Below are 27,630 nucleotides of genomic sequence, written 5' to 3'. Positions count from 1 at the left end.
TTTGTTTTGTTTTGTTTTTTTGTGGTACGCGGGTCTCTCTCTGTTGTGGCCTCTCCCGTTGCAGAGCACAGGCTCCGGACGCACAGGCTCAGCGGCCATGGCTCACGGGCCCAGCCGCTCCGTGGCATGTGGGGTCCTCCCGGACCGGGGCACGAACCCGTGTCCCCTGCATCAGCAGGCAGACTCTCAACCACTACGCCACCAGGGAAGCCCGGAGCACTGAAATTTTACTTCCTAATTTTAGTTTGATAGAATATGTAGTGTAGTTCTGGATCTTGATGTAGATGTTAAAACAAGGAGGAGTGATTGTGTGAAAGTCAGAAATATTATGTTACGGGGAACTTGCATTTTTAATCTTATTTTAATCTCATTTGTTTTTACAAAGCTTTTGAGGTACTGCATATGATGGTAGACACTTGAAATAGTATTAAATTAGGCTTTTATTATCTAGAATATGTTAATGAATAAAGGTTTTAACGAAAATGATTAAGTATCTGTTGAAAGAACAGGAACTCTGGCTTCTGACTAGGGAACAGTCTCCCCTAGTCAGTGAGAAGGCTCTGGGCCCTGCAGTGCTGGGCGGTTAATGGTGTAGGGACTCCCCCTGTGAGGACCTGCTGGAGAATGGGGCTGCCCACCGGGCCCTGGATTCCAGCCAGAGGGGCTGGCTGGGCTCGAAAGCGACTGTCACCCAGGCGGCCGGGGATCCAAGTGTGAAGCCAGCAGGGCGACACTTCAAAAGCAGCTCCTTCCACTGTCACCCTGGGAATTAGTGAGTGAAACACACATGTAGGACATCTGGTTTCTGTGTTCTTCTTTCTTCAGAGCAGTGAAAATGGTGCTTTTGTCTGAGAAAGGAAGAGAGGAAAAGCCAGATGTGAGCTCAGTGTTTGAGAAACTGTTTGTGTTTCTGCATCTGCTCTATTTGCTCCAGTAATATTTACTGCTTTGTGATTTTTCTTTTCAAAGAAATATATGAGTTAGGCAGTTTCAGTTCAGTACGCTCCTCTAGCCGAGGACCTCTCCATGAACTACAGACCCATTTTATTCATCTGCTTCCTGGATTTCTCCACTTAGATGTCAGCCCCCTCAGACTCGGCCTGTCCCCTGCCCAAATCATAACATTTCTTCCCTCAATCTGATCCTCTTAGAACATTTCTTCTCTCTTTCCAGGAGATGAAAAAGCCCAACTACCTGACACAAAATTTTCCCCATTATATAAGGACTCCCTGCTCTCAGACGGTGTGCACTGTAGAAGTGGTTTGAACATAATGATAAAAATGCGCACACTCTGTTATGAAACTCTCTAGCCAAGTCAGAGGGAAATCTGCACAAAACCCCACTTTTTAAAAACACACACTGTTAACGTGTAGAAGTCTTTCATCTCATATTTCAATACAATTTATTTAAAAACCAGGTCACCCTCTTCCTCATTCCTCTCTGCCCTTTGTAATATTTGCCCCTGGAACACACTCTGGGGGCTCGGCTGTGCCGCTCTCTCCACCAGCCATCCTTGTGATGACTCGTGACTAAAGAACACATCCTTGTCAGGCCATTCTTGATCAGAGTAACACAAACGGCTCCTCTGACTGCAGAGCCTTTCCAGATAGATGGAGACTAAAGAGACAACCGAATGCAATATGTGAGCCTAGACTGGGCAGATAAAGGACCTTTATGGGACAACTGTCAAACTTTGGATAGGTCTGAGGATTAGACTACAGTATTGTGTCAGTGTTAGTTTCCTGATTTTGACCTTTATATATGATTATATATGTTTGTTTTTTTAAAAAATTTTATTTATTTTTGGCTGCGTTGGGTCTTCGTTGCTGTGCACAGGCTTTCTCTAGTTGCGGCGAGCGGGGGCTACTCTCCCCTTCTCACTGCCGTGGCTTCTCTTGTTGCAGAGCACGGGCTCTAGGCACACGGGCTCAGTAGTTGTGGCATGTGGGCTCAGTAGTTGTGGTACACGGGCTTAGTTGCTCTGCAGCATGTGGGATCTTCCTGGACCAGGGCTCGAACCCGTGTCCCCTGCATTGGCAGGCGGATTCTTAACCAATGCGCCACCAGGGAAGTTCTATATGTCTGTTTTTAGGAAATAACACTGAAGTCTTTAGAGATAAAGAGGCATTGTGTCTGCAGTTTCCCTTCAGATATTTCCAGAGAAAAATATATGTGTGAGTTATGTGTGCAGGTGTGGGTGTGTACGAACACATGTGGAGGGAGTGGGGAGAATGATAAAGGAAGGTAGGAAATTATGAACATTTGGGCAATCTGGAAAGGCGGAGATGAACTCTTTGTACCATGTTCCCCACCTTTTCCCAAGTCTTAAATTATTTCAAAATAAGAGGTTTAAAAAAAATTGATCCAGGGCTTCCCTAGTGGCGCAGTGGTTGAGAATCTGCCTGCCAATGCAGGGGACACGGGTTCGAGCCCTGGTCTGGGAAGATCCCACATGCCATGGAGCAACTGGGCCCATGAGTCACAACTACTGAGCCTGCGTGTCTGGAGCCTGTACTCTGCAACAAGAGAGGCCACGACAGTGAGAGGCCCGCGCACTGCGATGAAGAGTGGCCCCCGCTCGCCTCAACTAGAGAAAGCCCTTGCACAGAAATGAAGACCCAACACAGCCAAAAATATAAATAAATAAATTAAAAAAAAAATTGAACCAGACAGGCGGGAGAGCTAACCAGGAGCAGCCAAAGACGGACAGAAGACCTCTAGACTTGGAATCCTTCTGGCTGCCTTAAGTCTAGTCTGTTCCAAACCAAAGTCCCAATTGTTGGGTCTTTAAGGAGCCTCTGTTCTCCTCTTCTTTCAAGCAGGATTCCACCCAAATCCCCTCGCTGGTCTGAACAGACAGTATGTTTTTCTCACCTGGCTGAATTCCCCTGGTTACCCGAAATCCCAGGTCTATGTCTTTTCCCCAAATTCCACCTCTCCCCCAAGAAGCCTATGTAGAAGCCTGTATTCCTCTCTAATATCTCACTGGGATCCACTTTTTCTATCTACTGGAAGAGCCAAACCCTGGGTTTATCCATTGCAACATGTATCAGTCAGGATAGAGTGGGTTATGCTGCAGTAACAAACTTCCCCCAAAGTGTAGCTTACTTACTTAAAGTTGATTTCTCACTCATGCTCCATATGCAGTATGGTGTGTTAGCTCATTATCGTCACTCAGGAAGCCTGGCTGATGGAGGCTCTATCTTATCCCATGGTAATCACCACAGGAGACAAAAGGCAATGTGGTGAATTACTCACTGGTTCTTTAAAGTTTCTTCCTAAAACAGACAGATGTTGCTTCCACTTATGTTTCCTTCATCACAGAGTACAGTACTTCATTGCCTTTGTGAGGAGGAGAGGTAGAAATAGTTGTAACATCGCTGATGATTCTCACAGGGCTACCTCTCAGCAGGTAAGCTGAATTTAACAGTTACGTGTAGAAAAGCAGCACAAGAGGCCTGCCTTGTGTTGCGGACAAGCGACAAGCAAAGATGCTGACCGTACCAGGGGCAGAGTGGTTAAGACCAATTGGCCAAGAGTCACCGGAGCCTTTCCTCCACTAGGGAGGCTTTTCCGTCTCCCAGCTCCTCTGTGTTCCCACCGTGCCCGGCACAGGCTTCCATCATCCTGCTCTAGTGTTCTTTCACTGTTATTTTCCCATGGTTATCCGTTAGAGAGAGACAGTTTTATGTGCACCACAGATGTTTATTGGGCCCCTGCATCCATAGAGGCCACTGTTATTTGCCAGGCACTGCATGAGGTTCTGGGATGTAAGGATACGTAAGACGTTGGCTCTGCCCTTGTGGCATTTTCTGACTTGTCACGAAGACGGGAAAACAGGTAATTTAGAGCTACGCCCAGGTCAGCGCCCTCACCACGCCTGGTGTGGCCAAATGGGGTATCCTGGGAAGCTCTGTCATCCTCATCCTCCAGTGGAGACCCTCTGACCATATTTGGGAGGTGGGAGAGTGGCGAGAGGAGGGGAGGAAGCGGGAGACAGCCCTCCTGCTACACTGAGACACTGTCCACGTTCTCCATTTATTGTTCTCTCTGGCTAACAATAGGGCACACGGCACAAAATGTGCCACTGGGCAGGATTAGAAGTCCTGGTGTAAGGGCTGTCACTGTGTCCTGTTTTGGCAAACAAGAAATATTTATTAGGCGTCTATTGCAATAATAAGGCGAGATCTGCTTACATTTGGGTGATACTTTATAAATCACGTTCCCATTGAAAATCACTGGCTCCTCTTACAAATGACCATGCTGAGGCAGGGAACCTATTGGGTTCCTTAAAAGTCCCGACTGAACTACTTAGAATTCAGGGTCCCGATTCCCCGCCCAGGCACTGGCCACTAACCCATACTGCCTAGAGCTTGTTTGAGACTCTGCAAAGATCCTCTACCTGCCTGAGGATCCCACAGTCTAGGGGAAGAGTTTGTACTCCCTCTTGATGGACGTAGGGCGAAGTCATGTCGATTGAATCACAGCCCTTGGTTTTTCCGAGTCAAGTGAATCTACAAGATCTCCCTTTCCTCCAACCTCCTGTTGGGTTTCATGATGAGAAATGCGAGATGAGAGTGACTTTTCAAGGGGTGCAGGAGATCAGAGCTGCCAAAGGTTGCTTTGCTGGCTCACAGCTGCCAGTGCATGATGTAATTGCTGTGAGATACAGCAAGATGGGAGAGGGAAGACGAGGCCGGGCTCCTGTCTCCCTCAGCAGGATTCTCTTGTTTGCTGCAACTTGCAGCCAGGGATCGGATGCTGAGTCTCTGGGGCCAACTCAAGGATGTGTTGCGGATACAGGCCAGTCTTATCATTTCTATTTGCTAAAGTTTGGAAAGATTTCTGGCCTCTGGCTTGCCTTCTGTTGATGAGATAATATATGTAGAGCCCTGAGCACTTATTAAGTGGGTAATAAATGGTAACTGCTGTAACAGTAATAATTACAGCAATAATGATCTTAACAGTTACTGGAATAAAGCAGTAGTATTAGAGCAATAATAATTTAGTGATGGAATAGTAAACATTATATTAGAGCAGTCAGTGGCATGGTGTGAGGGTTCCGCTGGGTGTGGTCCACCCAGTGGGAAAGAGTTTTATTAGTGATGCTGATAATAAAAAGCAGACTGTATGAGAACTCTCTGTACTTTCCTCTCTGTTTTGCTCTTAACTTAAAACTGCTCTAAAAAGTAAAGTCTATTAAAACATCTTTTAAAAAATAAAGGGAAGAGAAAGAAAGCCGACTGATGATTGTTGGTGGTGTTATTTTTCAATGATCTGAAGATGACGCACTCCTTTATTTCCTGCACTGGGGTGGACCCGGCTTACCCCACCCTTGGTATGCCACTAACAATAATGTTACTTTTAAATTGTTCCATTGGCTACACACGTATTCAAAATGAGTTGCATGTTAATGAGGAAGTAATGTTTGTTAGTACGATGATAATCAATGATGATCAGTCGTTCCCGTGTTTCTCTGTTCACAACTGGGTGTTGAATGCTGGTGAAACTGGCCCCCGGGGTACTGCTGGGACCGAAGGCCACAGGTCTTGGGCCTTCTCTGGCGCTCTCCACTGAGTTAAGCAGCCACATCATCTCTACCCAATGAGGCTGCAACGGAGTGGCTTGGCTGTGAGCAGCTCTTGAGAGCACCCACCACACCCTAGCCTCTAGGGACATCTTCCCTAATCCACGGACCAGGGCAGGTCTTGTCCCCAAGTCATCAGTATGTTGGCTTCCTTTCCTTTGCCTAATGAAAGGTTCTCTTTTCCTTTGAGCAGGAAAATGCCCAGCTGATCAGAGAAGTGGACGTAGACAAGGTCTCCGCTCTCTCCAGGGACCAGGTGGAGGCCATCAAGCAGCTCTGGCAGGACCCGGGAATCCAGGAATGTTATGACAGGAGGAGGGAATACCAGCTGTCAGACTCTGCCAGATAGTGAGTACCGAGCCCCAGGCTGTGGCCACCCAGGGTGCTTTCAGGCAGGCACGGCCACACTTCAAGGGCGGAGAAATGAGCTACTTGCTAAAATGAGGCACCCGGGGGCCACACTACCTCCCTTCTGCTCGTCGGTAACCCACTCTTACTTTCAGTTGCCTCTCTTCCCACCTCCTGAAATCTTCAGTCCCCCTGTGGAGCCCCAGATAGCTCTCCCTGCCCATATCTACCTTTCCTCGTCAAGTTCTAAGCCTCTGTCCTTTTCAGTGAGAGGGTAAGTCAAATGTGGGCTTCCCTTGGTGGGACTGATCTCATTTGGGGCGCTGAAACTATCTGATTTAAACCAGGACTGCGTCTGCTTCTGGCTTCTACTTCCCCCTCTCCATATCCCTCTGCCTTCTGGGTTCCTGATCAGTAGACAGCAGGTCCAATTGCCCTAAAATCTAAAATCAGAGTTTAGAAGCGCAGTGCAATACACCCGTCAGTGGCTGATCTGGTGCTGCCCTCTAGTGGGCGAGATAGGCTCTGCGGGCCCAGCCATGGAGAAAGCTCAGTCCGGGAGCCCTTTGTTTGCCTACACATTATATTTGGGATCCATAAGGCTCTAGTTTTAAATCAGTAATCCATTGCGTGCACACTCTCCGACGGAGATCACAGGGTTTGATTTTATTAAGAATTTCCCAAGGCAGTGCTTCCATCAGCCAGATCACTGGGCAAATAGTTGTCATGGTCCTTCTTGAAGGGGTGAGGATTCCTGCTTCTGCAACTCAGCTCCTTCCCTCTTGCCCTGCGTCATTTCCGCCCTCTGAAGGCCCTGGAATCCTTTCCCCAGACCCATCCCCTTCTTTTCAGGTGCTGTCATTGCCCTTCGAGCTGGTGTGGGTGGGTAATTCACCCATCATCTGGACAAGCCAGTGGGCAGGAAAGGAAACCAGAATCTTACCTCCTCAGTTTCACTAGCCTCCCTTTGGCATTTGTCCCAGGCTGAGTGTTGAGTGACGTTAATCCAGGTTAGCACAACCAATCTGAGTACAGGAACATTTAGGTCCAGCACAGCAGCAAAGGAGGAAAAGGAAGTAAAATAAGCCCTGATACGTTGTTGGATCAGCATAGAAGACAGCTCGCAGGAAGGAAGGCCGTGTCCCCAGGAGGAGGGCAGACTGCCTCTGACAGCTGGGGAGCCAGGGACAGTGCCAAGTCAGGCAAGGCATCCCTGGCCCTTCCCTGGGACAGCCTGTGTCATTTGCTTCTGTGAAGGCCCTGGGGAGTGGCTGGGGCTCTTGATGTAGATCAACTCGGAAAAGAGCCACTGGGCCTGCTGTAGAACTCAGTGGAGCCCTGAAAACTGGGGCAAGTCCACTGAGAAGAATGTGGGGAGTGGCTAGTGTGGTGGACAGAGCTGCAACGACAGAGAAAACGGCACTCACAGACCCGGACAGTGCCCTGCCTTTGGAACTGGCAAGATCCCAGGCACTTGGGCACTTCCTGGGTCCAGGTCAGTGGTTGTCATCCACTCTGCTGGTACTGTCTGCTTATTTGGACAGGTATTCATTTCACAAAAATGTGATGCGTCTCTGCTGTGTGCCAGGCACGGAGGTAAGGGCTACAGGTACAACTGGTGCTCTCTGCCCTGAAGGAACATACAGTCCAGTGGAACGAGACAGGTGTAAATCAAAATGTCACAAACGGAAGTCCATGACGATAAGCCCTGGGGCCATGCATGGGGGTGTGGGTCACAGAAGGCTGACCCAGTGGTTTGCTTCCTGCGCTGAGGGCTGCACAGGAATAGGGTTTGCCTGTTACCTCTTGGCTCCCCTTGAGGCCACGTGTTCAGCGCCAGCAGACCTAGGTGAGCTCTGCCTGTAAGGGGGTAGGTGAGGGGTGGAGGGGGTTGGGGGGAGAAGGCGGGGCCACCTCTCTTTGCAGGGGGCTCCAAGTCACCAACGCCGTCATTGGCCAGGGCCTCAGCTATTTATGCAGAAGTGCCTCTTTAAAAGGCCTTAAGATTAAAAAAAAAGTAGTGTCCTCTTGTTTTACCACAGAAAAAGTGACATGTCTCAAGCTTAGGGCTTTAATATTTGGCCAAAGATAATCCAAGACAAGCTTTGGGTTATTTTAGGTGTTCAGTTTCCCAGTGTAACAAGGAACTTTTTCTCATTTTGAGAGGACTTCCCACTGGACTAACTCATTGAGCCAAGTGTCCAAGAACAGCATCTACATTCTGTAATGTTCTTGGATGAGGGCGTGTGGGAGGGAGAAGGACCTTTGAGGAGAGGAGGACACGTGAGACGTCAGAGGGCCTGTTCCAATCTCCTCCTCCTGTGGCCCCGCTGGCTCCCTCACTGGCCAGAGTGATGGAGCTGAGAACCAGCAGGAAGAGAGGCGAGATCTGCACATTTCCCAGAAGGCTCACGAAGGCTTCTGATCCATATTCTCTCCACACAGTTGTAGGAGGGCTGGAGTGTTGGCTCTCATGAAAGTCACTGATGAATCCGTGAATCTGAGTAGGGTCACTGTGAGTTGGGGTGACTTCCCTGGAGGGGCATTTCTCCCTTCTCAGCATCTTGTTCTCTAACATCAGTTACCTGACGGACATTGACCGGATCGCCATGCCATCGTTCGTGCCAACGCAGCAAGACGTGCTTCGTGTCCGAGTGCCCACAACCGGCATCATTGAGTACCCATTTGATTTGGAAAACATCATCTTTCGGTAAGTCTGTCACCCTGACATAGTCCGTTAAGAATCTGTCCAGGCTTGGAAGTCCCCAGATGGAGTCTTAAATGTGTTATTGCTAAAAGGGCTTCCATCTCTTAGGGCAATATTGGCCCTCTCCATCACAGGGTATTTAGAATTGTGGTTGGTCTTAAGTCCTACAGTGGAGAGAAAACCACCTTTCTATTCCCCTTAGAGAAGAAGAGACTCCCTACTGATGTCTGGAATGATTCTTATGTGTAAAACACACACACACACACACACACACACACACAGATGTATATTTCTGTAACCCACAGAGTGAAGATACTGTTGACTATTTCTCTTCCCTCCTATTCTCTTCTCCAAGATTTATCACTGCAGATTTCAAGGGACTTTTATATCTGTTAGTTCCCTTGTTCCTCCTAATAATTGTTACACACGCTTGTCTAGTTGAGACAGCGTAAGTACAGTCCTGCCGTGTCCAGGTCCTGTCTGTACCCCACCTGCATCTCAGTGCTTCTGGAGCACTGTCATGTTGGGGGAGCCCTCTGATCGAGCCCCTTGATATTCTGCATCTCTGCAAGCACATGCCCTATGCCTGTGTGCCCATAAATTTATCCAAACCTTTTCAGAATCAACTGCTGCTTGCAACTTCCAAAACCTGACTCTGGTCCACAGATGTATTCTCTTTAGCCCACTGACGTTTAGAAACATTTTTGAGCCAATATTTATAAAGACTGGGCTATTTTGCTTAAAACATTTGCTATCTCTTGGTAAGTTGCGGGATAGTTTCTCTTGAAAAGTTGGAGGATCTGGTCCAATAGCGAAGCTGCGTCTTTGTCCAGCTGCAGTTGCTGCAGTGGTGTAGCAGCCATCCCTTTAGACAGGTCCCAGCACTCTTGAAGTACATGCTTTTCTACTCTAGAGAGGCCCCTTGGACTCATTTCCATAAGCTGGTGGCATCCAGCTAATGCAGAAAGGATTTGTAGAGTAACTGGAGGAGCCAGTGAAACAAGAAGGGGGAGGGCTGGAAGGAAGCCCAGTGGTCCTGAAGCCTGCCTACCTGCATTTCTCTCTTTTGTGTCTGGTGTCCTGGCACTCTGGTGGTTAGGGCAGTGCCCAAGTGGATGCTTGAGCTTTCTGCCTGGACTATTGCAGCAGCTTCCTCACCAGTGTCTCCAAGCAGGCTCCACCTGAGTGACCTCGGCACACATCTTTAGTAACTTCACTTACATTCTGTGCCTCCTTTGCTAGGAAACATCCAGTGGTTCCTCATTGCCTAAAGTAGCAGTGCTCAAACATTTTAATCTTAGGATCCCTTTTTATTCTTAAAAATTACTGAGGACCCTAAAGAGTGTGATTTCCATGTCCTTTTCCCCAAAGAGTCATATGTTTCTGTTGAACAGGATGGTGGATGTTGGTGGCCAACGATCTGAAAGACGGAAATGGATTCACTGCTTTGAGAGTGTCACCTCCATTATTTTTTTGGTTGCTCTGAGTGAATACGACCAGGTCCTCGCTGAGTGTGACAATGAGGTATGCTGGGCGAGGAATTCAGTTAGCTGCGGAAGACAGAAACCTATTTCTGCAGTTTGCAAGAAGCCAGCCAGCTCTGGCATTAGACCCTATCCCTTAGGTTAGATCGCCTCGCTCTGCAAAGTGAAGTCTGTGGGCTAACAGCACAGGCGTCACCTGGGTGCTTGTTAGAAATGCACACCTTCTGAATCAACCCAGACCGAATAAATCAGGACCTTTAAGATCCCAGGTAATCTGAGAATCACTAACCTAGAATCCTGGTTCTTAAACTCAGGTGTACGCTAAAATCCCCAAGGGACCTTAAAGAAAAACCTGGCGGCTGGGGCCAACCCCAGAGATTAATTCAATTGGTGCTGTGTGTGGCCTGAGCTTGGGGATCTAATCTAATGCACTACAAAGGGTAGAGCCACTCAAAACCATGGGTCTCAGCCTTGGCTGCATATTTAAAAAAAAAAAAAGAATCTTTAGGACCCTACAGTAGAGATTCCTATTTCCTGGTTTTGAGTTGAGGGTATCTTCACTAAGCCCCCTGGGGATGTTAATATACAGCCAACGTTGAACAACACTATTTCTAATAAACTTCATCTGAGAACAGGCTTCCCAGCCTCCATGGCCCATGGCACTCCCAAATTAGGTCCCTAGCTGAGTTGGCATGGGGAGTGTTGCCATATGCTTGGAGCTGTCCTGGGCCCGCCTGGGATAGCATCTGCCCTTTGCTTTCCCTGGAAGGGACTTGCTCAGGGCAGCTGGGACTGATCCACCCCAGTCAGGCATTCAGTGTCCTCTGCAGAGTGGCCATGACGCTGGCTGGGGGAACTCCGTTAGCTGGATCTGCCTGGAAAGTGAGGGGAACCATTGCAGTCACTTCTTTGTGAGGTTGGGGGTATTTTCTGTGTGATAACCATTGTCTTTTCCCCGACCCTTTGCACAAGACCTCTTGACCTTTTACAGTAGAAATATCTCTTGCTTGTAGGGCATGAAAGTAAATCAATAAAGAATTATTTCCAGGATTAGGCCATAATTATGAACAGATTCTATCTGGTATTTATTGAGAGCAGACATTTCTCTGAGGAGCACAGTTACATTAGCTTATTAGTGGAGGATTAGCCCATTTACTAGTGTCACTGTGCAAAGAAGAATAGAAATCTTGGCGGCTGCCCAGCTCTTCCAGTGGAGAGATTTTTTTTAAAAAGTGAAGGTATTGAGTTACCAATATGAAAAATTAGCTCCAAATTTGTCTCAGGAATTACCTAGGACATTTCTCGGGAAACTCAAAGGATTAGTCAGGTGTGCCAGGGGTAAGTACCTTACCCTGATGTGCCTAGAAATTAAATATTTTCTCCTCTCTGAAAAATCCTAGGTATCTGGGGAAAAAAATCCTAGGTTGCCACTCCAGACTTTTCCATCCTAGTTGTAGACGTGTGTGGCATCCACGCACTATGCCGTAGAGGAATTGTTTTTTCATACGTTGTATTTTCTTGGAGATCATTATTGGTAAGATTATAATAAATTTTAAAGAAGCTTTAAAAACAAGTGAGATGTTACCTTTCTGGTAGTAAATTCCAGAATTGATCTCCAGAAACGTACTGAGTAGGATAATGGGCCCAGGAGTTGGGAGTTGTAGGAATAGAAACTTAGGGCGTGTCCCTCTGGAGCCGGTGCACTGGGCTTTCGTGTTTCTCAGTCTAAAGGAAGGAAGGAAAGTGTTTCTTTCCTCTTAGAAATACTTGAGAGCGGAATGCTAGCCAGAACAATTATTTGTCACCAGATAAGATTTGTATGTGCCCTGTCTGCTCTCCATAAATTAGGATCACTTAATATTTTCTTGCCAGTGTCTAATGGCCAGAAATGATTACTGTCCTTCTACGTAGCTTCCACTAGGTTGTACTATTATACAGTCTTGGAAAAGTACTTAAATTTTGTGAACGATAGTATGCTCACCTATAAAACGGGGACCCGTTCCCCTTGGGGAGCTCGCTTGTGTTACACACGTGTCAAGCATGGTGCAGGGCAGGTGCTCAGGAGCATTAGTTCCCTTCTCTGCCAGCGTCCAGCATTCCTAAGGGCGGTGGCCCTGCCGGAAGAGCCTTCCTTCCTCTCATTGTCACCGGCCTCCTGACACCCAGCCTGGAAGCCCACACCCAATTAAAGTGTGTCTCAGGTCGGTCTGCACCTCTGAACTGCCCCAACTTGGTAATCCCAGTAGTTATACACAGAAAACTTCCCGGCAGCTATGGGTTTGAACCTGCTTTTTCCAAGTTGCACAGAAGCCTTTCTTATATCCTTACGTGTTTTGGGGTCAGAGAAGAGTTTGGGTGCTACAGGAGAGGAGATCCGGAAGGGGGTGATTAATGAGAGGGTGGGGACCAGGGAAATAGCGGCTGGAGACCCCACTTGCTCAGCAGCCTCAGCAAGGACAGCGACCTGAAGACGGCAGCTGGGTAAGAGGAGGACAGATGGGTGGAGCCAGTGATTTGGTACGTTGTTCCCGAAGCGTTGCTTTTCTTTCTAATTTATCCTAAGTCTCTTGTTTTTCACTTAGAACCGCATGGAGGAAAGCAAAGCCTTATTTAAAACCATCATCACCTACCCCTGGTTTCTGAACTCATCGGTGATTTTGTTTTTAAACAAGAAGGATCTTTTGGAAGAGAAAATCATGTACTCTCATCTAATTAGCTATTTCCCAGAATACACCGGTAAGTAAGTGTCCATCTTGCTGACCTGGCCTCCCTGGCATCAGTTCAGAGTTCTCAGCATGGCTCGCAGGGGCCTCCCTGATCTGCCTCTAATGGACTTTCTCCCCATTCCCCACCTCTGAATGGAAGCTCCAGTTGAATCACTGTGTGTTTTCACCTCAGCACCTCCGCACACACCTCTCCCAATGCCTGGAATACACTGCCAGCTCCTTTGCTAACTCCACTTTGTTCTCTGAGACCCGGCTCAGGCACTTCCCCCTTTGGGAAGTCCACCCCCCCTCATGCTCCCTTGGGGGCCTGGGCTTGCCTTGCTCTCTCTCTCGGCCTTCAGCTCTCACCCCAGTCAGATCCTGAGGGCAGAGACTGGGCCTGACTCACCTTTGCACTTCCAGGGCCAGTCAGAGCACCTGGCACTTCTGATGTGTAAGGTGAAGTGTGGCAGCCCTTTACCAGACGCAGGGTAGACGCTGAAGGTGTCTACATGACCTATCCAAGGCAGGAGACTTCACGCCCTATTGCGAATTATTTCTGGTGTAGAAACGTTACCAAGTTTGACATTGATATTTAGAGGAGTCGTGTTTAAGCGCTCTCCTTTTTCCCTTTCTTCACCACGTTGCCATGTAGTATACGGCTCTCAAGCTTTAGAGTCAGACTTGGGTGACTAGTTATGTTAGTCCCCATATTCTTTCTCTTTGCTCTCCTAGTTCACTTAAGAATTACCTCTTCAAAAGTGGTCCAAATCAGAAAATTAAATTAGGTCATTTTTCAACAAATCTCCTTAAAGTATGATTTTTAGATACCAGGGGACACTTTAAAATACTCTTTTGCAGGTTAATAATAAGGTATAATAAAAATAGTGTCCCAGGTAAATGAGTCTCTAGAGAGAAGACGGCTCAAAGGAGGATTCCAAATAAGAACAGGAGTGCATTGAAAATGATTTTGGGAGGATGTGGTGGTGAGTTGGGATCTTTCTTTTTTATTCCTCTAACTGCCCTCATGACTAGGACCAAAGCAAGATGTCAAAGCTGCCAGAGACTTTATCCTGAAGCTCTATCAAGATCAGAATCCCGACAAAGAGAAAGTCATCTATTCCCACTTCACATGCGCTACAGACACAGAGAATATCCGCTTCGTGTTTGCTGCTGTGAAAGACACAATTCTACAACTAAACCTGAGGGAATTCAACCTAGTTTGAAAGCTGCTGCCCACTCCTTACCCAGGCCAGCAAACCGGATTTGCAAGCTCCTCGTGTTTTTATTTGTAAGTGCTTCTGACCTCCCCCGGCCCAGCCCAGAGGTGGCACCAAGTCCATCATGCAGGCCACGGGGACGGGGATGGGTGATGGAGCTTGTAAGATATTTGAGTTTAGCGAAACTTTTTCAAAGTCTTTATTCCCAAATTGTTTTTACATTTCTTTTCTTGACTTTAGGCTGTAAGATTTTTGTGTAATTTTTGAAGTTGATATTTTATAGAATTTTTAAGAACCACTGTGATTTACGATATTGTTTTTTTTAATTGAAGTGTGTGTAAGAATAGCCGTTAAAAAAAATCACATAACAGAGGACTCAATTTATAGGTCATGCTTTGAGACCTCTAGGATTATCCTTTTTTTAACTAAATCTTGTAATTGAGTGTTTTTCTCTCTTCATGCTGAAGTATACCTTTAACATGCAAGCAGAGACATTTTTTTAAAAACAGATGGTTCTTCTTTGTGTTAACTTTCTAAGGCAAATTAATGACAGTATCAGTACCTCTAATTTAGTTTTGCCACAATTTGATCACTACGGAACCAAAGCTGACATAAGAAGATAAATGGGCTCTAGATAGTATATATGTTGTATTGGTGGAAAATGTGTGTGTGTGTGTGTAAAAATTCCAGTGTAAATGAGCAGGTCTTATAAACTTATGAAATAAGTCTGTTTAACAAATGTAATTGTAAGCCCTGCCAAAGGTCTGATGCCCACCACAGATTTGCTGTTTGACCCATGTGTGCTGTGCCTTTCTGAGGCAGCTAAGAATATACCATTTTTCCATTAGCATTGGACTATGTTGTGTTTCCTTGAGCTCATGGTTGATTGATTGATAGTTATGCTCCTAAAAAGAAGAATGCTGTGACTTTAATAGTTAATAACTCCTTAGAGGGGAGGAAAACTAATTTTACCTCCACCCTTCTAGGTTCCTGGCTGAGACCCCACCCCTGTAATATAAGATTAACAGGAGAAAAGTAACAGAAGTCTAACACCATTTATACCTCCTGTATACATGGGAGCTACCCTGGAAAACTGAGTTTAACTCCCCTGAAATGGCCCAAGCCATCACCTTAATTACCTTCTTCAGCTAAAGACACAAGAAAGATGGAGGAGGAGGGAAGGTCAGTTATGGGAGGTTAACAGGAACAGGTAAAGCACAGTAGAAAAGGGTAAGGTTGTTTTGCAGAATTAAGTTGGGCACCTTCCCCATTGATAAAGAGTTTCTTGTCATTTAGAGTCACCCTTCTCTTCTAGGTACAGAGAGGGAGACACGCTTAAAATGGAGAGTTCCCTTATAAATGTAAATTTCCCTAACAATAGGTTTTCCGAGCTTTTCCTGTGTCTGTCGTTTCTTAAAAATAATCACCAAAAAGCACATGAACAGATGCTAAATCAAAACTACAATGAGGTATCACTTCACACCAGTCAGAATGGCCATCATCAAAAAATCTACAAACAATAAATGCTGGAGAGGGTGTAGAGAAAAGGGAACCCTCTTGCACTGTTGGTGGGAATGTAAATTGGTACAGCCACTATGGAGAGTCCTTAGAAAACTAAAAATAGTTACCATATGACCCAGCAATACCACTCCTGGGCATATATCCGGAGAAAACCATAATTCAAAAAGACACATGCACCCCAACGTTCATGGCAGCACTATTTACAATAGCCAAGACAGGGAAGCAACCTAAATGTCCATCGACAGAGGAATGGACAAAGAAGATGTACATATATACAATGGAATATTACTCAGCCATTAAAAAGAATGAAATAATGCCATTTGCAGGAACATGGATGGATCTAGAGATTATCATACTAAGTGAAGTCAGAAAGAGAAAGACAAATATATAATATCGCTTATATGTGGAATCTAAAAAAATGGTACCAATGAACTTATTTACAAAACAGAAATAGACTCACAGATGTAGAAAACAAACATGGTTACCAAGTGAGGGGGAGGGATTAAATTGGGAGATTGGTATTGACACATATACAGTACTATATATAAAATAGATAATAGGAACCTACTCTATAGCACAGGGAACTCTACTCAATACTCTGTAATGCCCTATTTGGGAAAAGAATCTAACAACTAAACTAACAATAGTCAGCTCAAAGTAATCCTTATACTGAAGAAGCAAATTTTGGGGTGGCATATTCTGTTCCTCTTCAGTCCTGCCTTTGAAAGCTCAATGAGGGACTTCCCTGGTGGTCCAGTGGGTAAGACTCCATGCTCCCAATGCAGGGGGTCCAGGTTCAATTCCTGGTCAGGGAGCTGGATCCCACACGCATGCCACAACTAAGAAGCCCACATGCTGCAACTAAAGATCCTGCATGCCACAACAAAGATCCCCCATGCTGCAATGTCCCAATGCAGGGGGCCAAGGTTCAATCCTTGGTCGGGGAACTAGATCCCACATGCATGCCGCAACTAAGAAGTCCACATGCCACAACGAAGAGCCGGCACAGCCAAAGTAAATAAATAAATAAATAATAAATTTTTAAAAAAAGTTCAATTAAGTTTCACAGTCTAGAAGCTAGGTTGATAGAGTGCTCTATTATTTCATTGAACCAACCTCTTAATCTCGAGGACAGGTCAGCTCAGTTAAACAGTTGTGTCTCATTTCAGGAGCTGGTGTTGCAGGTGGGATCCCGAAGTTAGCCTTATACGGTGCGAGCAATTGGGTATTAATAAGAGGCATGTCTATGGAAACAAGAGAAAAACAAAAGTTAGTGGTTGGGTCAAATTATAAACTCAGCCTGAGTCCCGAAGGCTGCCAGTCAGATTTCTAGATGTTGGGGTTGAAGCATCTTCTGCAATTTGAATTTGTCTGATGTCATCGGATGTTCAGATAAACTTCCTGAGTGGTCCACACAGCAACAGGCACAAAGATGATCTAAACGTGAGCCGCTGGGGTCACTTCTCTGAACTTTATGTCAGTCCATTCACATTCAGTTTGCAGGGCTTTGGGAAATAACTTTTGCAAAAGCACAACAATAACGTTCATAAATGACAAAAGACTTAAAAACAGCCATGGTTAAAGATATAATGAGCCTTTGTTATAATGCAATTGACAAGGAAATATGTTTATGTCTGTGACATACATTTTAAGATAATACTAGAATTACAAGTGATAATATTATATCAGGACATATCAGATTTCTAGGAACTTCATACAATTTGTTCTTAGTGATTCCAAGTCAAAAGAGTGGAAGAAAATTGGAAACGTTAGTTTGAAGAGATATAGCCAGATTACTTGAGGAAAGTAGGATCTAGTCCAGTTTACAGGAAAATAATGAAACTTCAGACAGTGAACAGGACTAGAACCTGATATCCACAAGGGTATATTATTTACGGAAGCATCATTTTTCTCTCTACAGTCAGCCACATTTTTACCAAAGGAGAAGATTTCCATTCCAACTGAGATGGAAATAACATTACTGTGTTCTGGAGCTTTGGGGTTTAGTACAATTTACCTTTGTAAAGTCTGTATAAAGCATTCAGCAAAGGCCTTCGAATGCTCTCCTTGAGTGTACAATTCAACCTTGGACCAGTTCACTCTTGCTTCTGTCATCCTCTGAACACTAACCTCCACTGATCCATTTCCTGATCATTTGCAGGAGAGCCTGGGAGAAATTCTGGTCATCTGTTTCCTTGGTTGGGAGTGGGGGGGGGGGTCCACTAGGGGGCTGTCTGGCTTCTCTGATAACTGCAGTATAATTATGGGTGGGAAGAATACCCCCGAGCATCCAGTCAAGGTCCTTGTGAGTGAGGTTGTGAATGGCCACTGATCTTTCTAACTCTAAATCTGGTAGGATCTTCTGAAAGTGCAGGCAAAAGGGGCTTTGTAATTTTACCTTGTTAAGAGTCCCTAAGGCTAGACACCATACTCCTTTGTGTCCTCTTTTCAATTTGATCTTTCCATAGGTACTAATAAGACAATTCCTTAGAATGAGAATTTTTTCCCAATTTTATAAGTTTCCAATTGGAAATTTTTTTTCCAATTTTATAAAAGTTTTTCCAGTTCAAAAGATCCATCATCTTGCCATTGATGAGGAGGATCTTCAATGGTATATTAATCTCAATAGCAACTCAAACCAGTACGGCTCTTTATGGCTTAACCGTGGATGCAAGAGGTGTCCCCTAGGACAGTGCAAAAGCCTGACCCTCATAATGTCAAGAAAGTTCACTCCCAGAGTTAGCCTAAGAAAGCAAAGACCTTCTTTGTCACAGGTGGTAGGAATGGTGTACTGAAAACAATCTCTCACGTTTTCTGTGAGAACATGAAACGCCTCCAGTCACAAACCTGCTAATCTGTAATACCAGGCAAGACACTACTGGAATGGGGCTTTTCCACCACTAACAAGACAACAGAAGTTGAGACGCCAAAGGCCCCTTATGGACTAGGACCCCTTAAGACAAACTCCCCTGAGAGCTGGCACAGTGGGACAAAGAGAATGTGTTTCGAGTTGCCATCCTATAGTGGCTGCCGGCTACAGGCTGATACTAGCACCTTCCAGCTGGTGATGACTAGAGAGAGTTTTCTTACTAGTCAAAAAGCCAAGCTCTCAAGACAAAGAACAAGATGAAAGGAAAACCTTATCTGACCTATGGTTCTCCTCCTTATGACAAATGACACAAAAGACAGAGACAACATAAGACGGTGACCATCTATGGAAGGGAAAGGATCAACAGAAAACAAGAGTGCTTATAACAAAATCTTTACCAGTCTTTATGCTCAAGGAACTAATTCACACAAATATTTTCTTCTGTGAATCTAAATTTGGAAAGAATAAGGTGAAATTTCCCCTTCCTCTCTCTACTGGGCCCTATAGACAGAGATCCGAGAGAGGTGACTTTGGTAAGAATTCTTACCCTTTGCTGGCTTCTGCCAGTTTTCCAGGTTCCTATCTTCAGGCTCCAGAAGAAGTACAGTGTTTCAGCAGATCCCATCACGGGTCACCAAACTGTCAGTGAGGAAAAAAAATTTTCCCTCTACCATTCTAGGTTGTTGGCTGAGACCCCGCCCCTGTAATAAAAGACAGATTAACAGGAGAAAAACAAATAGAAAACAAATAACATGTATACATCCTGTATACATGGGGGAGACCCTGGAAAACTAACTCCCTCAAATAGCCCAAGCCATCATCTTAAATTCCTTTTTCAGCTAAAGAAACAAGAAAAATGTTGGGAGGTGGAGAAGGCCAGTTATGGGAAGTTACTAGGAAAAACACAGTAAACAGAGTAAGGTTGTTATGCAGATTTAAGTTGGGTATCTTCTCCACTGATAAGAGTTCCTTGTGATTTAGAGTCATCCTTCTCTTCCTGGCACAGATTAGAAGACATACTTACAAATAAAAATTTCTCTTATAAATGTAAATGTCTCCTACAAATGAGTAACTTCTACTAGATTTTTAGAGCTTTTCTTCTGTTTCTTAAAAATAATCCGCTCAAAATAATCCTTATGCCAAAGAGGCATATTTTGGGATGGCATATTCTGCGCCCCTTCATCCTCCTTTTTGAGGCGAGTCTATTCATCATCGCATTGAGGTTCCCTTAGTAGCTGGCTCAGTAAAGCAGAAGCAGAATCACCTGGGAAGTGCAGAGTGCTTCAAATCAAAGGCCCAAGATGGTTTTGTTTCTGCTTTTTATTTGAAGGTGTGTACACACATATAAATACACATACACATGTAAGCACATCGTTCAGAGATTTAAGATGTGATGTGTTTTATCACCAGTCTACAAAATGTACCCAGATTAGTTACATATGTTATGGAACAATCAGCATTCCTGTAACTGCAATAAGCCTGTATCAGCCACTAAGGATAGTCAGGTTCTCATTCTGTTGGAACACTTCCAAGTGTGAATCTATTGAAGAAGAGAAGAACAGCTATGCTGGAAAAGACAGAAATGAAGCTTATAAGAAGCTAGTGATTCTACAATAGTAATATTAAGCTTTAAAAGCTAAACTTCACTCAAGAAATGAAGGCAAAAGCAACAGTTTTTGTGAAACCTGACAACGATATTAAAATTTTATCTGGAACAGTAACAGTCCAGGAATAACCAAGACAATTTTGCACAAGAAAACAAAGAATGGGAGACATGGAAGCAGGTGCCAATCCCTGCCCCTGCTGTCCCGGGAGTGCATGGGCTGCCACCACCACTAAGAAACACAGGAGCACGTGCCAGTTGCTGCCCCCACTATCCCGGGGGCATGGGGGCCACTGCTGCCACTGGAAGACCCATGAACAGGGGCTGATTGCTGCCTCCACCGTACTGGGAGCACACACGGGTCACCGCACCCACACACCCCATATAATCAAACCCCATACCCACTGGGTAGGTGACCCACAAACTGGAAAATAATTATGTCACAGAGGTTCTCCCACAGGAGAGTTCTGAGCCCCACGTCAGGCTCCCCAGCCGGAGGGTCCGGCATCAGGAGGAGGAGCCCCCAGAGCATTTAGCTTTGAAGGCCAGTGGGGCTTGAGTGCAGGAGCTCCACAGGACTGAGGGAAACAGAGACTCCACTCTTGGAGGGCGCACACAAGTTTTCACGTGCACTGGGACCCAGCACAAAGCAGTGACTTCATAGGAGACTGGACTAGACATACCTGCGGGTATTGGAGGGTCTCCTGAAGAGGTGGGGGTTGATTGTGGCTCTCTCTGTGCGAGGACACCTGTGGTGAAGGACCCAGGGAATATTGATTGGTGTGAGCTCTCCCAGAGGTCACCATTTTGGCACCAAGAAGTGGGCCCCACCCTACAGCCTGCAGGCTCCAGTGCTGGGAGGCCTCAGGCCAAACAACCAGCAGTCGTGGGGTGGGGAGACATAGCCCCACCCATCAGCAGACAGGCAGCCTAAAGTTGTACTGAGCTCACAGCCACCTCTAAACACACTCCTTGACATATTTCTGCCCACCAGAGGGACAAGACCCACCTCCATGCACCAGTGGGCAGGTGCCAGTCCCTCCCACCAGGAAGCCTGCACAAGCCCCTAAATCAATCTCACCCACTGGGGGGGCAGACACCAGAAGCAAGAGGAACTACAATCCTGCAGCCTGAGGAAAGGAGACCAAAAACACAGAAAGTTAGACAAAATGAAATGGCAGAGAAACATATTCCAGACAAGCAAACAAGATAAAACCCCGGAAGAACAACTAAGTGAATTGGAGATAGGCAATCTATTTGAAAAACAATTCAAGGTAATGATAGTAAAGACGACCCAAGATCTTGGAAAAAGAATGGAGGCACAGACCAAGAAGATACAAGAAATGTTTAACAAAGAGCTAGAAGATTTAAAGAACAAACAGATGAACAATATAATAATTGAAATGAAAAATACACTAGAATGAATCAATAGCAGAATAAGTGAGACAGAAGAACAAATAAGTGAGCTGAAAGAGTGATGGGAATCACTGCCACAGAACAGAATAAAGAAAGAAGAATGAAAGGAAATGAGGACAGTCTAAGAGACTTCTGGGACAACATTAAACACACCAACATTCCCATTACAGGGGTCCCGGAAGAGAAGAGAGAGAGAAAGGACCTGAGAAAACATTTGAAGAGATTATAACTAAAAACTTCCCTAACATGGGAAAGGGAATACTCACTCAAGTCCACGAAGTGCAGAGTCCCATACAGGATAAACCCAAGGAGGAACATGTCGAGACACATATATTAGTAAAACTGACAAAAATTAAAAACAAAGAGAAAATGTTAAAAGCAACAAGGGAAAAGCAACAAATAAGAAACAAGGGAATCCCCATAAGGTTATCAGCTGATTTTTTCAGCAGAAACCCTGCAGGCCAGAAGGGAGTAGCACTATGTATTTAAGTGATACAAGGGAAAAACCTACAACCAAGAGTACTCTACCCAGCAAGGCTCTTGTTCAGCTTTGACAGAGAAATGAAAAGCTTTACAGACAATCAAAAGCTAATAGAATTCAGCACCACCAAACCAGCTTTACAACAAATGCTAAAGGAACTTCTCTAGGCAGAAAAGGCCACAACTAGAAACAAGAAAATTACGAATGGGAAAGCTCACCAGTAAAGGCAAACATACAGTAAACGTAGGAAATCATTTACACACAAATTTATCAAAACCAGCAATCCTGAGGAGAGTACAAATGCAGGGTACTGGAAATGCATTTGATATTAAGAGACCAGCAACTTAAAACAATCTTGTTTATATACAGAGTGCTATATCAAAACCTCATGGGAACAGCAAACCAAAAACCTACAATAGATACACATACAAAAAAGAAAAAGCAATCCAAACACAACACAAAAGATAGTCACCAAATCACAAGGAAAAAAAAAAGAGGAAGGGAAGAAAAAAGACCTACAAAAACAAATCCAAAACAATTAACAAGATGGCAATAAGAACATACATATGATAATTACTTCAAAGGAAAATGGATTAAATGCTCCAACCAAAAGACACAGGCTGGCTGAATGGACATGAAAACAAGACCTGTATATATAGTGTCCACTAGAGACCCACTTTAGATCTAGGGACATATACAGACTGAAAGCGAGGGCATGGATAAAGGTATTCCATGCAAATGGAAATCAAAAGAAAGCTGGAGTAGCAATACTCATATCAGACAAAATCGACTTTAAAATGAAGATTTATAAGAGACAAAGAAGGACACTGCATAATGATAAAGGGATCAATCCAAGAGATCTAACACTTGTAAATATACATGTGCCCAACATAGGAGCACCCCAATATATAAGGCAAATGCTAACAGCCATAAAAGGAGAAATCAACAGTAACACAATAAAACTGGGGGACTTTAACACCCCACTTACATCAATGAACATCATCCAGATAGAAAATCAATAAGGAAACACAGGCCTTAAATGACACATTAGACCAAGGGGATTAACTGATATTTACAGAACATTCCATCCAAAAGCAGCAGAATACACCTTCTTCTCAAGTGCACATGGAACATTCTCCAGGATAGATCACATTCTGGGCCACATAGCAAGCACTGAGTAAATTTAAGAAAACTGAAATCATATCAAGCAACTTTCCCGACCACAACACTATGAGATTAGAAATCAATCACAAGAAAAAAACTGTAAAAAACACCAACATGGGGCTTCCCTGGTGGTGCAATGGTTGAAAGTCCGCCTGTTGATGCAGGGGACACGGGTTCATGCCCCGGTCCTGGAAGACCCCACAGGCCGCGGAGTGGCTGGGCCCGTGAGCCATGGCTGCTGAGCCTGCGCGTCCGGAGCCTGTGCTCCGCAACAGGAGAGGCCACAACAGTGAGAGGCCTTCATACCGGAAAAGAAAAAAAAAAAACAAAAAACCCACTAACATGTGGAGGCTAAACAATATGTTACTAAACAACCAATGGACCACTGAAGAAATCAAAGAGGAAATCAAAAAACACTAGAGACAAATGACAATGAAAATACCACACTCTAAAACCTATGGGATGCAGCAAAAGCAGTTCTAAGAGGGAAGTTTATAGCAATAAAATCTTACCTCAGGAAACAAGAAAAATCTCAAACAACCTAACTTTACACCTAAAGCAACTAGAGAAAGAAGAACAAACAGAACCCAAAGTTAGCAGAAGGAAAGAAATCATGAAGATCAGAGCAGAAATAAATGAAATAAAGAAGAAGAAAACAATAGAAAAGTCAATGAAACTAAAAGCTGGTTCTTCAAAAAGATAAACAAAATTGATAAACCTTTAGCCAGACTCATAAAAAAAGGGAGAGGGCTCAAATCAATAAAATTAGAAATGAAAAGAAGTGACAACTGAAACTACAGAAATTCAAAGGATCATAAGAGACTACTACAAGCAACAATATGCCAATAAAATGGACAACCTGGAAGAAATGGACAAATTCTTAGAAAGCTACAAACTTCCAAGACTGAACCAGGAAGAAATAGAAAACATGAACAGACCAATCACAAGTACTGAAATTGAAACTGTGATTTAAAAAACTTCCAACAGACAAAAGTCCAGGACCAGATGGCTTCACAGGTGAATTCTGTCAAACATTTAGAGAAGAGTTAACACCTGCACTTCTGAAACTCTTCCAAAGAATTTCAGAGGAAGGAACACTCCCAAACTCACTCTATGAGGCCACCATCACCTTGATACCAAAACCAAGCAAAGATACCACAAAAAAAGAAAATTACAGGCCAACATCTCTGATGAACATAGATGCAAAAATCCTCAGCAAAATACTAGCAAACCAAATCCAACAATACATTAAAAGGATCATACACCATGATCAAGTGGGGTTTATCCCAGGGATGCAAGAATTCTTCATTATCCACAAATCAATCAGTGTTATATACCACATTAATAGACTGAAAAATAAGAGCCATATGATCATTTCAGTGGATGTAAAAAAACCTTTTGACAAAACTCAACACCCATTTATGATAAAAACTCTCCAGAATGTGGGCATAGAGGGAACCTACCTCAACATAATAAAGACCATATATGCCAAGCCCACAGCTAACATTATTCTCAATGGTGAAAATCTGAAAGCATTTCCTCTAAGATCAGGAACTAGACAAGGATATCCACTCTTGCCACTTTTATTCAACATAGTTTTGGAAGTCCTAGGCACGGCAATCAGAGAAGAAAAGGAAATAAAAGGAATCCAAATTGGAAAAGAAGTAAATTTGTCTCTGTTTGCAGATGACATGATACTATACATAGAAAATCCTAAAGATGCTATCAGAAAACTACTAGAACTCATCAATGAATTTAGTGAAGTTGCAGGATACAAAATTAATACACAGAAATATTTTGTATTCCTATACACTAACAATGAAAGAGCAGAAAGAGAGAAATTAAAGAAACAGTCCCATTTACCATCACATCAAAAAGAATAAAATACATAGAAATAAACCTACCTAAGGAGGTAAAAGACCTGTACTCTGAAAACTATAAGACGTTGATGAAAGAAATCGAAGATGCTATAAACAGATGGAAAGATACACCATGTTCTTAGATTGGAAGAATCAATATTGTCAAAATGACTGTACCACCCAAGACAATCTACAGATTCAATGCAATCCCTATCAAATTACCAATAGCATTTTTCACAGAACTAGAACAAAAAAATTTTAATTTGCATGGAAACACAAAAGACCCCGAATAGCGAAAGTAATCCTCAGAAAGAAATATGGAGCTGGAGGATTCAGACTCCCTGACTTCAGGCTATACTGCAAAGCTACACTAATCAAAACAGTATGGTACTGGCACAAAAACAGAAATCAGATCAATGGAACAGGATAGAAAGCCCAGAAATAAACCGATGCACCTATGGTCAATCTACGACAAAGGAGGCAAGAATATACAATGGAGAAAAGACAGTCTTTTCAATAAGTGGTGCTGGGAAAACCAGACAGCTACATGTAAAAGAATGAAATTAGAACATTCTCTAGTACCATACACAAAAATAAACTCAAAATGGATTAAAGACCTAAATGTAAGGTCAGACACTATAAAACTCTTAGAGGAAAACATAGGCACAACACTCTGACATAAATCTCAGCAAGATCTTTTTCGTTCCACCTCCCAGAGTAATGAAAATAAAAACAAAATGAAAATAAAAATAAACAAATGGGATCTAACTAAACTCAAAAGCCTTTGCACAGCAAAGGAAACCACACGCAAAATGAAAAGTCAACCTACAGAATGGGAAAAAATATTTGCAAACGAAGCAACCAACAAGGGCTTCATCTCCAAAATATACAAACAGCTCATGCAGCTCTATATCAAAAAACAAACAACCCAATCAAAAAATGGCAAAAGATCTAAACAGACATTTCTCCAAAGAAATGTCATACAGATGGCCAACCAACACATGAAAAGATGCTCAACATCACTAACTATTAGAGAAATGCAAATCAAAACTACAATGAGGTATCACCTCACACGGGTCAGAATGGCCATCATCAAAAAGTCTCCAAGGACTTCCCTGGTGGCACAGTGGTTGGGTGTCCGCCTGCCAGTGCAGGGGATACAGGTTCAGGCCCTTGTCCAGGAGAATCCCACATGCTGCAGAGTGGCTGGCCCCACGCGCCACGGCTACTGAGCCTGCACTCTGGAGCCCACGAGCCACAACTGCTGAGCCCGCGTGCCACAACTGCTGAGGCCTGCTTGCCTAGAGCCAGTGCTCTGCAGCGAGAGGGGATGCTGCGATGAGGGGGCCGCGCACCGCAGCGGGGAGTGGCCCCCGCTCGCCGCAGCTAGAGAGAGCCTGTGCACTGCGGCAAAGGACCCAATGCAGTCAAAAATAAATAAATAAAATAAATAAATTTATTAAAAAAAAAAAAAACTCTCCGAACAACAAATGCCGAAGAGGGTGTGGAGGAAAGGGAACCTTCCTACATTGTTGGTGGGACTGTAAAACTGGTACAACCACTATGGAGAACCGTATGGAGGTTCCCTAAAAATCTAAAAGTAGAACTACCATAGGATCCAGCAATCCTACTCCTGGACATATATCCAGAGAAAACCATAATTTGAAAAGATACATGCACCCCAATGTTCACAGCAGCACTATTTACAATAGCCAAGACATGGAATCAACCTAAATTTCCACTGACAGAGGAATGGATAAAGAAGATATGGTACATATATACAATGGAATATTACTCAGCCATAAAAAAGAATGAAGCAATGCCATTTGCAGCAACATAGATGGACCTAAAGATTATCATACTAAGTGAAGTAAGTCAGACAGAGAAAGACAAATATCAGTTGATATTACTTGTATGTGGAATCTAAAAAAAAAAAATACAAATGAATTTATTTACAAAACAGAAACAGACTCAGAGTCTTCAAAAACAAACCTATGGTTAGTTACCAAAGGGTAAAGTGGGAGGGAGGGATAAATTAGGAGTTTGGTATTGACATATACACCCTACTATATATAAAATAGATAATCAATAAGGATCAACTGTATAGCACACAGAACTCTACTCAATATTCTGTAATAACCTATATGGGAAAAGGATCTGAGAAAGAATGGATATGTGTATAACTGAATCCCTTAGCTGTATACCAGAAACACAACATTGTAAATCAACTATACTTCAATATAAAATAAAAATTAAAAAAACTGAATTACTATGTTGTACACCTGAGACTCATGTAATATTGTAAATCAACTATATTCTAATAAAAAAAAAGATCAATCAATAGACTGAAAAAACCAGAACAAAAAACAAACCCCAAAGAATGGAGAAGTAGCTCTCAAAGATATCTAGAAATGTAACAAACAAAAAGCAAAACGAGCCGGGGTGGGGGGTGGACACCATGCTCTAAAGGTAAGGAGCTGCTTCAGATCATCCAATTAAGTGAAAAGGGCTCAAGAGACTCAGTAACCAGAGGAATTAAACAATGAGGAATTTTGTTTTTAGGCACTTTCTAGCACTGAGTTATTATTTTTATCTTTGGCTGACAAAGCATATAAGAAAATGGCTTTGAATCACTTCTAATTGCAGAGGGCTGTTGAATAAATTAA

General features: G+C 43.9%; 1 protein-coding gene and 1 long non-coding RNA gene across 4 annotated transcripts in view; one reads left to right on the top strand and one right to left on the bottom strand.

Moving 5' to 3' along the window:
- GNA14 (G protein subunit alpha 14) overlaps positions 1-15,152 on the top strand; it is a 194,198-nt gene extending 179,046 nt beyond the window's left edge. Inside the window, exons 3-7 of the mRNA XM_004285837.3 lie at positions 5,781-5,935; positions 8,517-8,645; positions 10,037-10,166; positions 12,709-12,862; positions 13,867-15,152. Coding sequence (XP_004285885.1) covers positions 5,781-5,935; positions 8,517-8,645; positions 10,037-10,166; positions 12,709-12,862; positions 13,867-14,057 — 759 coding nt within the window. The 3' untranslated portion in view covers positions 14,058-15,152. The remainder of the gene's footprint in view (positions 1-5,780; positions 5,936-8,516; positions 8,646-10,036; positions 10,167-12,708; positions 12,863-13,866) is intronic.
- On the bottom strand, positions 423-26,139 carry LOC117198815 (uncharacterized). Of its 3 annotated transcripts, none has more exons than XR_007477802.1 (4): positions 21,727-26,139; positions 18,989-20,793; positions 16,689-16,816; positions 423-848 (listed from the first exon to the last, which is right to left on the bottom strand). It is a non-coding gene; the product is annotated as an uncharacterized LOC117198815 (long non-coding RNA). The 3 variants fall into 3 exon arrangements; XR_004480057.2 differs by having other exon boundaries at positions 18,989-19,142; positions 20,728-26,124; XR_004480056.2 differs by having other exon boundaries at positions 18,989-26,114.
- Positions 26,140-27,630: the final 1,491 nt, after the last annotated feature.

This window comes from Orcinus orca, chromosome 6 (genome assembly GCF_937001465.1).
Source record: "Orcinus orca chromosome 6, mOrcOrc1.1, whole genome shotgun sequence".
Classification (NCBI taxonomy): Eukaryota; Metazoa; Chordata; class Mammalia; order Artiodactyla; family Delphinidae; genus Orcinus; species Orcinus orca.
The sequence above is the reverse complement of the archived record's forward strand: the minus strand, read 5'-3'. Positions and strand labels throughout refer to the sequence as shown.